This window comes from Humulus lupulus, chromosome 1, assembly GCF_963169125.1.
Source record: "Humulus lupulus chromosome 1, drHumLupu1.1, whole genome shotgun sequence".
NCBI lineage: Eukaryota > Viridiplantae > Streptophyta > Magnoliopsida > Rosales > Cannabaceae > Humulus > Humulus lupulus.
Window position 1 is genome coordinate 153,923,379 of NC_084793.1, and position 15,654 is coordinate 153,939,032.

At 37.2% G+C, this 15,654-nt stretch overlaps 2 protein-coding genes and 1 pseudogene across 3 annotated transcripts; 1 reads left to right on the top strand and 2 right to left on the bottom strand.

Moving 5' to 3' along the window:
• Positions 1–4,252: 4,252 nt before the first annotated feature.
• On the bottom strand, positions 4,253–6,048 carry LOC133799421 (pentatricopeptide repeat-containing protein At1g28690, mitochondrial). Its single transcript, XM_062237439.1, has one exon. It carries the CDS (start codon positions 5,907–5,909, stop codon positions 4,329–4,331), a length of 1,581 nt encoding a protein of 526 aa, XP_062093423.1. The 5' UTR covers positions 5,910–6,048; the 3' UTR covers positions 4,253–4,328.
• A 30-nt stretch (positions 6,049–6,078) lies between these two features.
• LOC133799435 (ras-related protein RGP1) lies at positions 6,079–9,798 on the top strand. 2 transcript variants are annotated; one of them, XR_009876411.1, is made up of 3 exons: positions 6,079–6,525; positions 9,072–9,573; positions 9,668–9,798. XR_009876411.1 is itself a non-coding variant. In XM_062237456.1 (2 exons), exons 1-2 carry the CDS (start codon positions 6,299–6,301, stop codon positions 9,520–9,522), a joined length of 678 nt encoding a protein of 225 aa, XP_062093440.1. In that variant the 5' UTR covers positions 6,079–6,298; the 3' UTR covers positions 9,523–9,798. The 2 variants fall into 2 exon arrangements, 1 of the variants encoding a protein (XP_062093440.1); XM_062237456.1 differs by having other exon boundaries at positions 9,072–9,798.
• A 465-nt stretch (positions 9,799–10,263) lies between these two features.
• Positions 10,264–11,549, bottom strand: LOC133799428 (thaumatin-like protein; annotated as a pseudogene).
• Positions 11,550–15,654: the final 4,105 nt, after the last annotated feature.

The window sequence follows — 15,654 nt, forward strand, 5'->3', positions numbered from 1 at the left end:
CAGTACCATTGGCATTCAATTTAACGCAGTACACCCACTTGCAATCCACAATCTTAGCATCCACAAGTGGAGGTACAAGTGTCCAAGTGCCTTGGGAATGAAGGGCATCAATCTCTCTTCGCATAGCCTCTTTCCAAACTTGCAGCTTGTTAGTCTCTGTGAAACAAGAAGGTTCAACTGGGACAGTGGTGTGAACAGTAGAAAATAATTTTGGTTTAAAAATGCCTAATTTTGCTTGGGTCACCATGGGGTGAATGTTTTGAGATATGTGAGAAATCTCACAAGGGTTATTCACAATGCCTACATCAGGAGAAAGGTGAGGTGAAAGTGAGGAATGAGAAGAGGAAAAAGAAGTAGAGGCAGCAGGAGTAGGAGTAGGAGTTGAAGAAATAGGCACGGGAGGAGGTGTGGTAATGACTTGGGGAGAGCAAGGAGAAGATTTATGAGAAATAATAGGAATATATGTTGGAGAGAGGTTCATGGCACGATGAGGTGGTGGTAGGAAAGGTAAAGAAGTGAGAACAAAGTGAGGTTTTTGAGGATAGGAAGGTGCTGAAACGTAGGCAAAAGGATAAACATGTTCATTGAACACAACATGTCGAGTGACACATAACCGACCCGAAGAGAGATGAAGGCAAAGATACCCTTTGTGGTGACTATTATAACCAAGAAACACACATGATTGAGAGCGAAATTCAAACTTATGAGCATTGTAAGGATGAAGAAAGGGGAAACATTCACACCCAAACACACGAAGATGTGTATATTGTGGGTGTTTGTGATATAAAACAGACAGGACTGTTGAGATCAAGAACTTTGTTAGGAAGACAGTTGATAAGATAAGAACCCACAGTAAAAGCGTAAGGCCAATAGGCAAGGGGAACCGAGGCATGGGCTAACAAAGCTGGCCCCATCTCAACAATATGACGATTCTTTCTTTCAACTCACCCATTTTGTTGGGGAGTATGGGAGTAGGATAACTCATGATGAATACCGAGAGTTGCAAAGACAGTGGAGAGATCGAAATTCGCCTCCCCAATCAGTTCGAATACGCTTAATGGAACACTCAAACTGTGTTGAGACCATTGTTTTGAAGGTGTGAAAACTAGTGAAGGCCTCATCTTTAGAAGACAATACGTATAACCACATAAAACGGGAAAAGTTATCAATAAACAAAATGAAATAACGAACACTAGAAATAGAAGACACAAGGGAAGAACCCCATAAATCAATGTGTATTAATTCAAAAGACTTGCTAGCCCATGATGCATAAGTTGGAAATGGTAGTCTATGAGATTTGGTATGTTGACAAGCATTACAAAAGAGAGCTTAAAACTCTTGGAAACTGAAAAATTACATGAAGATAAAACATGACTAGTAACATCAAAAGATGGAAGCCCCAAGCGTGAGTGCCATAGATTTGGATCCGAGGTCGAAGTGTGGAAAAGCTGAAATGAAGGAGAGGAGGGGACTGGAGGGCTAAAGACTTTGTAAATGCCATGATCAAGAAGACCCATGAGAAGGATTTGTTTGCTGACCTTATTTTTCACATAAAAACAATGAGGATGAAACTCAACAAAAGCATTATTATCATAAAAGAGTTTAGAAACACTGAGAATGTTTTTAGACAGAGAAGGGGAACGATAGACTTTAGACAATTTTAAGACAGAGTTATATGCAAGCAAATGAGAAGAACCAATGTGAGAAATCTGATCATTACCCATAGTAACCTGATCATTGCCATGGAAAGGTTGAGCTCCTTCAAGAATGTTCAAATTAGGCGTGAAATGATGCAAGGCGCCTGAATCTATGTATCACGATGGATTTGAGCAGTTTGGTGGACCCACGGGAGGAGGAGGAGGAGAGGTGCCTGGGGTTTGTTGGGAGAAAAAGGCATTTAAAGGGTTTAGGAGGTGGTGGAGCAGGTTGATACTGTAGATTCTGGAAATGGTAACAAATATTTTCCGTGTGTCCCACTTTCAAGCAAATCTGGCAACGAGGATAGGAAGTTTTTGGAGGGCGAGGGGAAGAGGAGGTAGGTGGTCGATATGGAGGTCGAGCATTAGTATTCTGGTTAGGAGGAGAGGCACTAGGTGGTCTGGTTTTGGGTTTGTTGTGGGAGAGATTGGCGAATTTGGCTTGAAGGGAGCTAAGTGTGTCATCTGAGTTTTGATGATTCAGGCAAGCATCGTAATGCAGCAGTAAGCTATACGCCTCCTCCATAGACGGTTTATCAGCACGAGCTTGAATGGGGGTTACGTAAGCATTGTAATCTCGACCTAAACCATTCAAGAAATAGACCATCTGATCTTTGGAAGAAATGGGTTCACCTGTAGAGGCAAGATTGTTGCAGAGCCCTCAAAATTTATGGATGTAGGTGAAGGCGGTCAGACCATCCTTCTTGAGATTTTGCAGCTGTGTTCGAATTTCTGACAAATGGGAAAAGGAAGCTGCAGAGTAGATTTGAGTGAGAACATCCCAGATCTCACAAGCAGTCTGGTAACCAACAATCTGACCTAACATAGATTCAGTATAGGCATAAATCCAACTCATAACCAAACGATTATACCTGTGCCAAGTTTGAAACTCCAAATGGCTGGTATCCGAAGGGTCAACGGTGTTAGTAACAGGGCATGGTCGAGACCCATTGATGAACTCCTCGAGGACGTTGGCGATGATGATGTTGAGCATTTGCGTCTGCCAAAGGACGAAGCTATTCTCGTTGAGCTTCACATCGATGGGTTGATTAACTGAGGGGAGTGTAGACAGAGGAGAAAGAGATGAAAGGGTGAACGATTGTATAGGAGTAGAGGATGAGCTATTGGAAACATTCTGAACAGGTGGTACAAGTACGTCAACCGTTGTTGGTGGTTGGGAGATAGGTGGTGTTTGGGTCGTGCTATTTTCAGAGGCCATATGAGCTGTTATTGCTCTGATACCATAAAAGCAATAAAGAAGGAATGGGAAGAAGTGTTGTATTCCTTGAAAAGGTAAAGAGTGAGAACAGTGCTATACATAACAAAGAGATAAAAGGGACCATAGTGCACGTGTCCCATACACAACATATATGAAAAGAAATACAACTAATAGAATTAGTTACAAAATTAATAGATTAATCATTTTTGTTTAACATTATGAAATCACAAGACTCCAACAACAATCCAATTATCAAATTTTTGTTTGATTCATATTTGTTTTAGAATTATGTTATTATGAAAATTGAAGACATATTCATAAATAATCTAGATTTGCGAGGAGAATGGTGTAAACTCTAGGTTGGGGATTGAAAACTACATAATAAAATTTAGAGATTAAAACAAAAAATGATACAAAATGTAAAGCTAGGGGACTCCATTTCATATTTTATGTTTTATATTACTAACTTATCAAGTACTTTGTCATATGAATAGTTACATTACAAAACCATACAACTTTAAATAGATGGCTCGAACGATTATCTCTATCAGTGCTTGAAAGAACATTCAAGCAGGAGGTCTTCTTTTCTTTCCTTTTAACAACTTTATAAAACTAAGATCCGCAGACAGGTCTTCTAAAAGTAGGTAATTCAAGACTGTCTTACCAGGTAATGAGCCAAAACCAGAGCCATGTGAAGCATAGCCAGAAAGATTGGTTGCATCTGTGAGCATACTATAACACAAGTGGTGAAATCTTTCGTGAATAAAGAAGATAGAGATACGGCCAAGTAGATCTGGCAATCAAGGAATTGACCCTTAGTGATCTTTAAGATGCTGCTATAACAAGATATAAATTATTAACAAGGTAAAAAGACACAGCAATTCTTAATCTGTATCAATGAAGAAATGACAAGTGTCACTCAATTACCTGCAGATGAAATGTTTTCTGCTTACAAAAATAAGAGAGCAATTTAACAAGTTCACATTCCGATAAGGTAAAAGAACATGGATCCAACAACCTGAACTTGAGAATTAACACAGTTTCCTTATTGCCAGCCATAGTTTAAATGTAACTGCGGCATACAATTTTCATTTGTCCAAAGTAAAGACTTTTGAAATCGAGTTTTAATCTTTTGACAAGGCTGCTTCGAACAATGAGCTTGCAGAAACATATTTTTTGTCTAAACGTAGTAGTCTTTTAAATGAAGCTTTAGTACACATTCATTTTTGGCTCATAACTGCTATCTTTTCCAGGTAAGCAACTGCAGAAAGTTGTTAGAGCCTATAAATCAAAGGTCATAAGAACGCAGAAAAAGTAATTCAAAAATAAAAAAATATTTGTATGAAATATATGGTACATATGCTTCATCATAAATTAATTATGAATATATAATTCTCTTCTTTGCATAAATCTTACAAACTAAAATCAGCAGCAACCCAACTGCATCCAGTACTTTTAGATATGCCTCTTATCTTCATTTTATCCCTTAGATCACTTACACCATCCCATTTCCCAGCATCTGCCAGAGTATTGGACAGTGCAATATATGCCCCTGGCCTATCATTAGCATTGAGTTTAAAAAGTTCATTGGCAGCTACGCTGGCCATCTCTACATAGCCATGTAATCTAGATGAACTCAGAAGAGCAGCCCACACATCTGAGTTAGGTTTCTCAGGCATTGCCTTTACAAACTCCCAAGCTTGATGCAAACATCCGGCCCGTCCCAAAAGATCGACAACACAAGCATAATGTTCCATCTTTGGTTTTAGGAAGTATTCCGCCTCCATGCTTCGAAAGATCTCCAGACCCTTATCTACCAGCCCAGCATGAGAACAAGCTGAAAGAGCACCAAGGAAGGTCACGAAATTAGGGTCAATGTGATGGTGTTCATGCATTATGCAAAAGAGCTCCAGAGCTTCATATGGATATCCATTCTTTCCATAACCATCGATCATGGAAGTCCATGAAAATACATTCTTTTCAGGCATGTGATCGAATACTTTCTGTGCATCCTCAATTCTTCCACACTTTGAGTACATGTCTATAAGAGCACTTCCCATCTTTATGTGTGTGAAAAATTCAGTCTTCATAAGTTGACTTTGGACTTGTTCAGCAACTTCAAATGCTGTTAACACTGAGCATGCCCCAATAACACTAGCAAATGTGGAGATATTAGGTCGAAAATTCAATCTTTGCATTTCAATATAGATGTCAAGTGATTTGGAAGCATGTTCAACCAGTTTGCTGTAGCCTTCAATCATTGCATTAAACACCACTATATCTTTATCAACCGTTTTGCTGAATATTTCTTTGGCCTCATCAAAAGAGCCTTGATTCATGTACCCTGTTATCAATGATGTTGAGCATACAACATTTCTTTCCAACATCAGTTCAAATACAGCCCTGGCATAACCAATTTTTCCGCTCTTAACATAAGAGGCCACTAGTGCCGTGTAAAGAACATCATCTGAGCCAACATCAGATTTTATTATCTGGGCATGAACAATTTTTCCCAAACTACACGGGGATCGATCATAACTAGCGGAAGTGGATGCCTTCAAAATCATTGAGAATGTATATCCATCAGGCTTTTCACCAGAAAGAACCAGTCTTCGAGCCAAACCAAGTGATTCCCCCACTTGTCCTTGCCTGAGGTAACCACCTATAATGTAATTATAAGCAGAGAGAGTTCTATGAGGCAATTCATCAAACATTTGACGTGCATATTTCAAACAACCACATTTCAAGTGAAGTATGAGAAGTTTGATGGAGATATTGGTATTGGGCACATGCCCAGTTTTGAGAACATGGGCATGAATCTTTCGGCCGTGTAAAGGATTATCTGAATCAATGTAGTGTTGCAAAGCTGAAGACAGAGTATTGGAGTTTGGATGAGAAATATAGCCATGTATTGCCGATAAAGTTTGATCGAATATGAGAAATGGCGTACGTCTGCAGGTTGAAGAGATCATTCCATGTTTCATGCTCACCATATGATTGTATGTCTAAGCCCTTTGCTTTAATTTCTAGGTGGTAGAATATTCTTCTGCTCCTGGGCTAGTAGGGGTTTTGATCAGAGTCCCTTCATATATAAGAAGCGTTTAATACATTGAGGAGGATATTGATGTCATATCTTCAGAGACGCATTTCATTAATGTATTGGGGGACATGTAAGGGACTCCTTTTTAAAAAAAGTCTCACTTAGTACAACTCTTTATAGTTTATTCTTTTGACCACACCTCTACAAACGTTTCTCTTTCTCAATTTCATGATAAAAAATAAAAAACTTTTATTCTTCTCTCTCAATTCACGAGAATTGCCTTAGCGATTACATTGTTCGAGCAGCTTCTCTGTCACTCTCTCTCGAATTTTGCAGAAAGAAATGGCAAATTTACATAGTAACTTTAACCAGAATATCGATTACGTATTCAAGATTGTGTTGATTGGAGACTCCGCAGTGGGTAAGTCCCAACTTCTGGCTCGTTTTGCTCGAAATGAGTTCAGTCTGGATTCGAAAGCAACTATTGGTGTTGAGTTCCTGACCCGTACGCTTATGGTCGATCACAAGAACATCAAGGCCCAAATATGGGATACAGCTGGGCAAGAGAGGTATTTCCTTTCTTTTATTTATTTTTATTAATTTACTTGCGAATTATTGATGGGGCCTGAATCTGAATGGTGGCCATGATCACTAAACTCTTGAGCATGGAAGAAATTCAATGGGTTTGATATGAAAACATTGGTCAATTCATTAGCTAAAGTTCAATTTAGAACTTTAATCTATTTAACAGAAGCTCTTTGGTGGAATTTGAGTTTCACAGAGTTTCATATGGTTATGAAGTTTTCAATAAGTGAGAACACTTTAGGTCTGTTTTGATTGTGGATTGTAGTTTTTCAATGGAATCGGGTTCAGGAAACTCCAGTCAGTTTTCTCCTAGGGTGCAACACCATCAAGTCTAGACTGGTTCAAAACTGTATTTGTTTGGGCTATAGTAGATCCAGTAAGACCAGTTCTGATGCTAGAGTATTGCTTTTTTGTGGAAGTATTAAAGATTTCAAGGTTTGGACTGCTGAAGTCTACCATGAAAATTGATCTAACACATACGAAGGCCAAGCCAAATTATGTGCTTTGCTACCTCTTTTTGTATATACGTTGTCAGGGTACAATTAACTTTGACAAGTTTTGCTCGATGCAGATTAATTTAGTCAGGTAGGGTGAAGATGAAGTGGAATTCTTTTGGGGATATCTGATGATTTCACTTTTGCTTTAAACAGAAATCTAGAACCATGACCATGTGATAGCTTTAAGTAAATTGGGAGTCAATTATGATTTAAGTTCTGGAGTATTAACAATCATGTTGGCTGTTTCGTTGGAGAGAATAAAAGAATGTTTGAAGATGTCGAGGATCATTTAGTTATTATGGAAAAAAACTAGGATTTTGGGATGATGTGTTAAAAAAAGTGAAAGCTTTTAATCAGTTTTCATTTTCTGATCTTTTATATACATATAAATATAAATAAATGTTTATGTATGCAAGAAGTGAAACTTCTTAATTTCTAGTGATTGTCTTAGAAGAAAAGGTTGGTATCTATTCCTGAAAAGATAATGATTTAGGTAATAGTTCAGCAAATTTAAAGTCTTGTGTGGCTGAGGTGGATTTGCTTCTTTGGAGTTTGAACACTTAACCGAATGGTGATTAAGAAAAGTGGAAACATCCTAGGTGACAACGAAATAGCTTCTTATTTTAGTGGTGTAGTAAATGAAGAATGAGAAGAAAAGTTGAGATGCCAGGAAGGTTCATAATATTCTTAAACTGTTAATCAGTGTCTGTGTACTTCTTATTGAAGGTGATAGTGACAATGTATAGATGAACACTAACTCTCTGTTTTGATCTTAAATTTTAGAAGGGAAAAAGAATGAAATCCAAAAATTTATATTATCTCTTGTTTGGATTTCAACAAAAAATTCACAAATTCTTCTATAGAAAAAATAAAACATATAGTGTAATTTTATAAAATATATTATCAAAAAAATATTCAGAAAAAGTCTCTTATTAATTTTTATCTTTTCTCTATTCTTCCAAACAAAGCCTATAACTAATGTAGAAGAAATGCACAGAAATCATTGGTGCTTTATTTACACTTTTTTTAGGTGAATTTAGTTGCTTCTGATCATATTTATATCATATTAACATGATAATTGATGGGGACACAAATGTGCACTTAGAATAGAAGATTTGTGGTATTTTCTAAAGTCCAAAGACAAAAAGGGCTACGAAATCAAACCTTGGTGGAAGGCTATTAATGGCTTGAGATATGGCTCGATGTATGTCAGAAAATATATATGTTATACAAACGCATATCCTCAGAGGTCCAATCAGTCGTGAGCTGAAAGCCTCTGCATGTTGCTTTTAGTATATTTTTTATAAAATCTGGAAAAATTTGGCAAGTACGGGTTGAGAAACTATAAATACCAAGCCTCCCCAAGGGGGAGGGACAAGATTTTCTGGAAGTATATACAGACAAAGTACACTATTAATCTGCTCTTCAGTATGTTTTGGTCGTGTTACCTAGCTATTGCCTCTCTATAAATTTAATTGCTGGGTTTACCTCCAACAATTTGGCACCTAACGTGAGGATGTAGCCATTGCCACACAATGCCCTGACATCCTTTGAAGGATGGAAGTGGAAGCCCAGGAATGACCACCCAAATCCAAGGGAAAAAGAACGGGTAAGAAAAGACAATGAGGAACTAAGGTTAGAATTGACAAAATATGTTACTGTTGGGTGTAATGGTGTATTCAGTCTCTTAAGGTTAGACTATTCACTTTATAACTGGTTTTTAAAGAATTCTTTTCGCCTGTGGTTGAGAGAGGGGGTAAAAGGTCCTTCCCCTTTAGTTGTTATTTCTTGAAATTGTAATTTTTTTATCCACTGTTTGTCCACGTGAGCCGAGGTGTTTTTCTTTTAATTTTTTTTTTTACAAATTGCCTTAAAATGACTCAACTTTCTGCCACTAACTAGTATATATAATAGAGCGATGTATACAATTTTTGTTGTGATAACTGATCGCATGGTAGTTAATTATGCTTTGTAATTGTTACCTTTTACGCTGAAAAACCAGTTAAACATGTGAATGTAACTATTAATTACAGATACCGAGCAGTGACAAGTGCATACTATAGAGGTGCAGTTGGGGCAATGCTGGTCTATGACATAACCAAGCGGCAAACATTTGATCACGTGGCACGATGGTTAGAGGAATTGCGGGGACACGCCGACAAAAATATTGTCATTATGCTAGTAGGAAACAAGTCTGACCTTGGGACACTTCGGGCAGTACCCACTGAGGATGCAAAAGAGTTTGCCCAAAGGGAGAGCCTATTCTTTATGGAGACATCAGCACTTGAGTCTATTAATGTTGAATCAGCATTTCTCACAGTCTTGACTGAAATTTATAGGGTTGTTAGCAAAAAGGCCTTAATAGCCAATGATGAGCAGGAGCCTGCAGGTAGTTCATCACTTCTGAAGGGTACAAAACTTGTTGTTCCTGGACAAGAACCAACACCTGTTGTTGGGAGCTATAGCTGTTGCAAGTATTCATAGAATTATATTCTTATACTGCTGTCACTTGGATTTCTAACGTTTATAGTTCTGGTAAGTGCCTTTAGTCTTTTCAGAAATTTATCGTTTCATTGTATTGTATTTTTGATTTTGCTGTTTGATAATCTTTGAAACTTTCATGTTTCAGAAAACCACGTATATATTGATGCAGGATTCAAGGTATTCAGTTTATCATCTTGTAAGAGGCTATTAGAATGTTTTGTATGGAAACTTACAATAATGCAATAAATTTTGCATATACATTTTTTTTTGAGCCAATGTCGATTCCTCCATAGTGTTTTCAACACTATGCAGCCCAAAAATAATAGATTGTTTTCACCATCGGGAATATGCATGCACACAAGAAACTAGAATGGAAAAAAAAACACTTTAGTGATTATTTGCAAACTCTGATTGACGTTAGGACATTTCTTGAATGTCTTTTGTTGACCTTTTACGAATTTTCAAACTTTGAATCACATTTGGCTCACAATTAGCGATACCCAACATAGGCAGTCAACTTCTATCTTTCTCAAGGAGCAAAACTTTCTCTCAATCAACATGATAATACCAATATTGGACCTTAATCATGGAGAATGAAGCCGAGCACATAAAAATTTAATTAATAAGATTAAGAAAATGAGATTTAATATTGGGTGGTTTATATACGCTGTCTCTTTGCATACTTAATCTACTGGAATTAAGCCATGAAGATTTGACTAACTGTTACCTGATTCATATTGTTATGTTAAACTTGCCAATGTTTTAATTTATATACTATTATGAATGATTCACACTGAACATTTGTCTTGTACATAGTAAAGGAAAGCATTGGGATTTTTAGTATTATTTTGCTCATCTATTAAATTTCACTAAAAGCAAACCAAGCCAAAAGTGAATGTAGATACTGACTTATATTTTTATACATTGTTGAAGTTTAGCTTTTTCCTAATACAAATGGTCAGCAGCAGCTGCTACAAATATTTGAATAAACAAACGTGGAGGTGGCTCAATTCTTCAGCAAGAAAACTATATCGTTAGTAGAGATATTGGTAAAAAGGTTCAACAAAACTTAATCAAGTAATCAGCTCCCTTGCAAGTGAAAGTGCTAGTAGGATCATCATAGGCATAACTATAAGACGTGGGACAAGCAGCCTTGAAATTTTTTGAGTAATGATTTGGCTTGCAGTTTTGAGGACCACCGTATTCTCCAAAGCAACAATACTCTGGCTTATTAAAAGCCATGCATGCGCTCTTGCACCCAACAACACGTCCATTATTTTCCCTCACCTGCAAGCCATTAGGGCACCTTCGGTTCAGGTCCAAAACACACTGGATGGTCTTGCAGGAGTACTTTGAACCGGGTGAACCAGAACCACCCAAAGGGGTAATGGAAATAGGCATATTATAGCCATCAACAAGGCTAATATCATAGAAATCGTTGGGGCTGTCCAGAGTAAATTCTGCCAGCGTTGCAGGTGGAGCTCCACCAGCTCCTACGCACTTCAGCACACCTCCACAATCACCCGTCACACAGGTTCCCTTGCCAAAATTATCAAAGAACACCTCCTGCGACCCCAGAATCGGCCTGACCAGCCTTTTGGGGCATTGATTTTTAAGGTTTGGTCGGCTTTAAGCTTCAGCCCGCCGTCCATTAGTTGAGGATGTCCAGCTCCAGGTTGGATCCCTGGCCATATTGTGTTCTTACATCTGTTTTGTAAAGTGAAAACAGTTGCATCCGAACCTAATACGTACAAAACACCATGGAAAACCCAGGAAATTAGTTTGGTCAAATGATGATGGCAATTCATTTAAACATAAATGAATGAAAATGTTACTCCTAAAACAAGGAATCGTGCTCTTGGCATACCAAGAAAAGAGAGAGCCAATAAGTAAAAATACCAAAAGACCATAATAGCAATGAGAAATTGATCTCAAGTAATAATGATTTGCTTAGAAACAATGGACACAAGCTATATTTATATAAAGGGGGAGCTTCGATTGATAATACAGGATATGAACTTCCTATAAGATAAAAGAGAGTCAAGATAAGAAAAAGCACAGGCTTGATGATGTAATAGTTATTCAAACAATAAACGGGTATGGTGAGTTTTGCAGGTGACAAGTGATTGTATATATTTTAGTAATGAAAGATCCGAGTAACCAAATACTGGACTTTGTTTCAATTTAAGGGCCAAACATTATTCATAACCGAAAATTTCTATACTAGAATTAACGACAAGAAGGCTAAGTCTTTATTCTGTTAGGCTTAACTACGAATAATATTAATATATAAATATAGGGAAAGGCTGTGGTAGCTCCCCTTAGAAAGACATACTCATAGGTCTTTTCTATGTTTTTGGCACATGAGTAAGTCCTAATCCCAATTTTTTTACCTAATGGTGTACATCATAGATAAATGGACAGGATCTCCCATAAATTTTTAGAAAATTCTAGATAATTAAAGTATTGAAATTAGAATTCAAATAGTATAATGCCCGAAAACTCCAAATGAGGTTAAGTACCTTAATGGCGTGTTCGGAAGTATGAGTGGAATTATTTGATGAATTATATTATTATATAATTGAAAATGTCTGATTATGTACATTAAATGTGTTTAAGGTCCGTCCACGGTGAGAACGGACATATTTGTAATTTGACCCGTTGAGGGTATTTTTGTGATTATACATGTTACGTGCATTGTGGCCACATTATTATGTAGTGATATGTTGGATGTTGGCAATAATGGATTTTCTTCAAGCGATAATAGCATAATGTCACAATGGAAATATCCGACTTTGGTCGAATGTAAGAATATTGTTGAGGTTAAACTAGTTATTAGAAATGTTATACTTGATGATATTATTGAGGCAATCAGAGATTTGTGGGATAAATAGTAATAATGGTAATTATAGTTTTGGGTGAGATTACCAAAATAACCTTGAGGTTAGTAATAAGTGGGAGATTGAAAGGATGGGCATTTTTAGTCATTTGTTGGTAGTAGTAGTACAAGATGACCATTAGTTCACATAGGCTACCATTTTCACATTTCTCTTCATCTTCTTCCTCTCTAAACACTCTCAACCAAGTTCTTCAACTTCCTTAAGATTTTTTAGGTTAATTCAAAGTTCATAGAGGGGATTGGCAGCCATTAACTTCATCTTCACCATAGGATTTCTTTGTTCTTCATTTTGTTCATGAAGAATTTGAGGATTTTAGTTAAATTTCGTAATTTGATGATGCTAGTTTGTTAGTATGGGTAGGTTGAGATTAGAAACATGATTATGAATTGTTTTAATCTCTAAATTTGAATTGAAAACCATGATTTTGTTCAGTTTTAGAGTTTGGGAAAATTTAGGGATTTTAGCCTTAACTCTTGAATTAATGACTTAGAACTTGTATTTTGATGTTTGGTTGAAGTTATATGACGTATATTAAGTTGTATACTTGTTTTGGAATCATTATTGTACTTAGACTTGGCCGGAAACAATTTATTACACGCACATATATATATATATATATTGAAACAGGCACGAGTGCAAGAAGTTGTTTGAATCCTTATTTCGGCACCCTAAATTTCTATAATTTCTTGAAAAATTGTAGGAGGTCTCCCATAACTACAATTTACATCTTCATACAAAAATATTAGGGTTACAATTGATTGATGTGCCAAAAACAGAAAAAATGACCTACTGGTAAGGGGACCTATTTCAAAAGTCCCCTGTTAATATATATGAAAAAATTTATCTAGTTAGGATATTATGGATAATTGGATATATATATATATATACACATTAAGGGTTTATATATTTTTGGACCTCGTGGTTTTGACCATCTGTTTTGAGAAATTGTTTTTTGGACCTTATGTTTTGTAAAATGGTTCAAATAGAACCCTAAACCAAATTTTGATCATAGTTTTTAAGCTAAATTCACAAATAATTCACTAAACTAACAACTCAGAACAAAAATACAAACATTTTGCCTAACAACAGTGTTGTTATATTCAATTTTTTTCATCAAAATTGGGTATAGGGTGTATTTGAACCATTTTTCAAAATACACGGCCCAAAAAGTAATTTGTCAAAACACAGGGTCTAAATAGTTAATTGGATAAAACACAGGGTCCAAAATAATATAAACCCTTTATATATATATTGTTTCTCTAAAAATTAGCAAGATGACATGGCATAAGGACCTGACACGTGGTGGTCAAACAATAGCCTAATTAATGAATATCTCATCGACCCTCTACCAGACTAGAACAGTTGTTTCTTCACACTGGTTTGACTAAAAGGCATTTTGGATAAATGGTTCACTAGGTTGGTCGGTGCACTCGACCAGAGCTGCTCGGATAAAACGCGAAGAATGCTCAGAATTAGTTAAGACAATATATTTTATGTAATAATAAGTTAACTTGTATTATTTTATTATCATTTATTACATAATTTATGTAAGGCCCACGACCTATTGATGTACATTATTTCTTATTTCTTACTTTTCTAAGTGCTTTTATACACAAATTTTGTACTCTCTTAAGCTCACAAAACTCAATTGATCCAATTAATCTAATCAGGGGTTTTGAGAATTCTACATAAATAAAGGTACTAAAGTGGATGTAGGTTATTACCTTTTGGGGACGAACCACTATGATTTCTTGTGTCATTTATTATTAAAGTTCAGTTCTTATTTTACGTCATTTAATTGACTCTGTGTCATTGGCTAGATCAGTGGTCATCATTTTGGTGCTGTCATTGAGAGCTAAACTCAAGGAGATCAACGGTCAGAAGTTAACTAAGTAACTATGGCTCCCAAATCTAAGAAGACTCAAGGTCAACAGGCAGGTCAGACATCTGAAAACCCTCAAAATTCACCTCCTCCCCCCCAAGAGTAACGGTAGAGGAGCTTCAGGTGTAATTAGAGGAGGACAACGAGGAGATAGATGCACAAACCCTACGAGCAGCCATGGATATGTTGCAAGATGAGTTAGCTACTCTAAAGGCTTACCAAGAGAATGTGGCTAAGAAGATGATTGTGCAACAGATGGAAATTGACAGACAAACACAGGAACTAAACGCTAAACATTCAGAAATGGACCACTGCTAGAGAGATGTTGCTGCTATTCAACTATCTCAAGGGGTTCGACATGCATAGAACCCTCAACAACCTGAGCAGCCTCAAGATCCCCTACCACCTCAGAACTCTCTTCATCTGGAACAACCTTGAGCTGCTTAGCCAAAAGGTCAGCCACAAAATTCTGGCAAACATAACGAGCAACATCCGCCTGCACGTTCTGCTCGAGAAAGCGAGCAAAACCCAAGGCAAAATAGGGGCGAGCAGTGTCCCCGAAGCCCAAGATGCCTAGTTACTGATGAACGGGTTCTCTCTAGTCGAGGGCTAGGAAACATACCGCCAGGAAACATGCGACAACCTAACATTGGTTCTGCGGTCAGAGGTCCCCCACGACATAATACCACCTCAGGACCTAGCGACCAGTGCATGCCCCAAAGGCCACCTTCTGTTAATCGTGATGGTTTTAGTCGAAGAGAAGGTGACAACATGTATAGTTGATCGCGTACCCATCAGTCACAATTTAGGAACAAATATGACAATAATGAGGGAGGCTTTGAATACTATCGGAATCAAATGAGGAATATTGGTCGACCAGACGAGCAGAGGCACAGGCAACATGAGCCTCCTCCCATGAATAATCGACCAGCTAGCCAAAATGAAGGGGGGAAACCAAGGAAACCTAATGTATTTGATTGATTAGGAAGGTTAGAGTAGAGACGTAGAGAAGAAGGTTCGAGGAATGTTCTAAATGATGGAAGAGAAAGACATGACGAACACATTCCAGCTGCTGCTTATGCTCCTGCTATTCCAACCGCTGTCCAGGCTTAGATTGATGCACTGAACCAAGCCATACAACAACTGGCCGGGAATAAAACTTTGGAAATTGAGTACGACCGAAGAAAAGGCACTTTGTTCATCAGCAAAATTGCACTAGCAGAAGTCCCCAACAATTTCAAAATGCATGTTTTGCCTAGGTATACTAGAAAAGAGGACCCGAAATCTCATGTTAATAAGTTTTAGATACATATGAATATTCAAAATGTATCCGAGGATACACGATGTCGA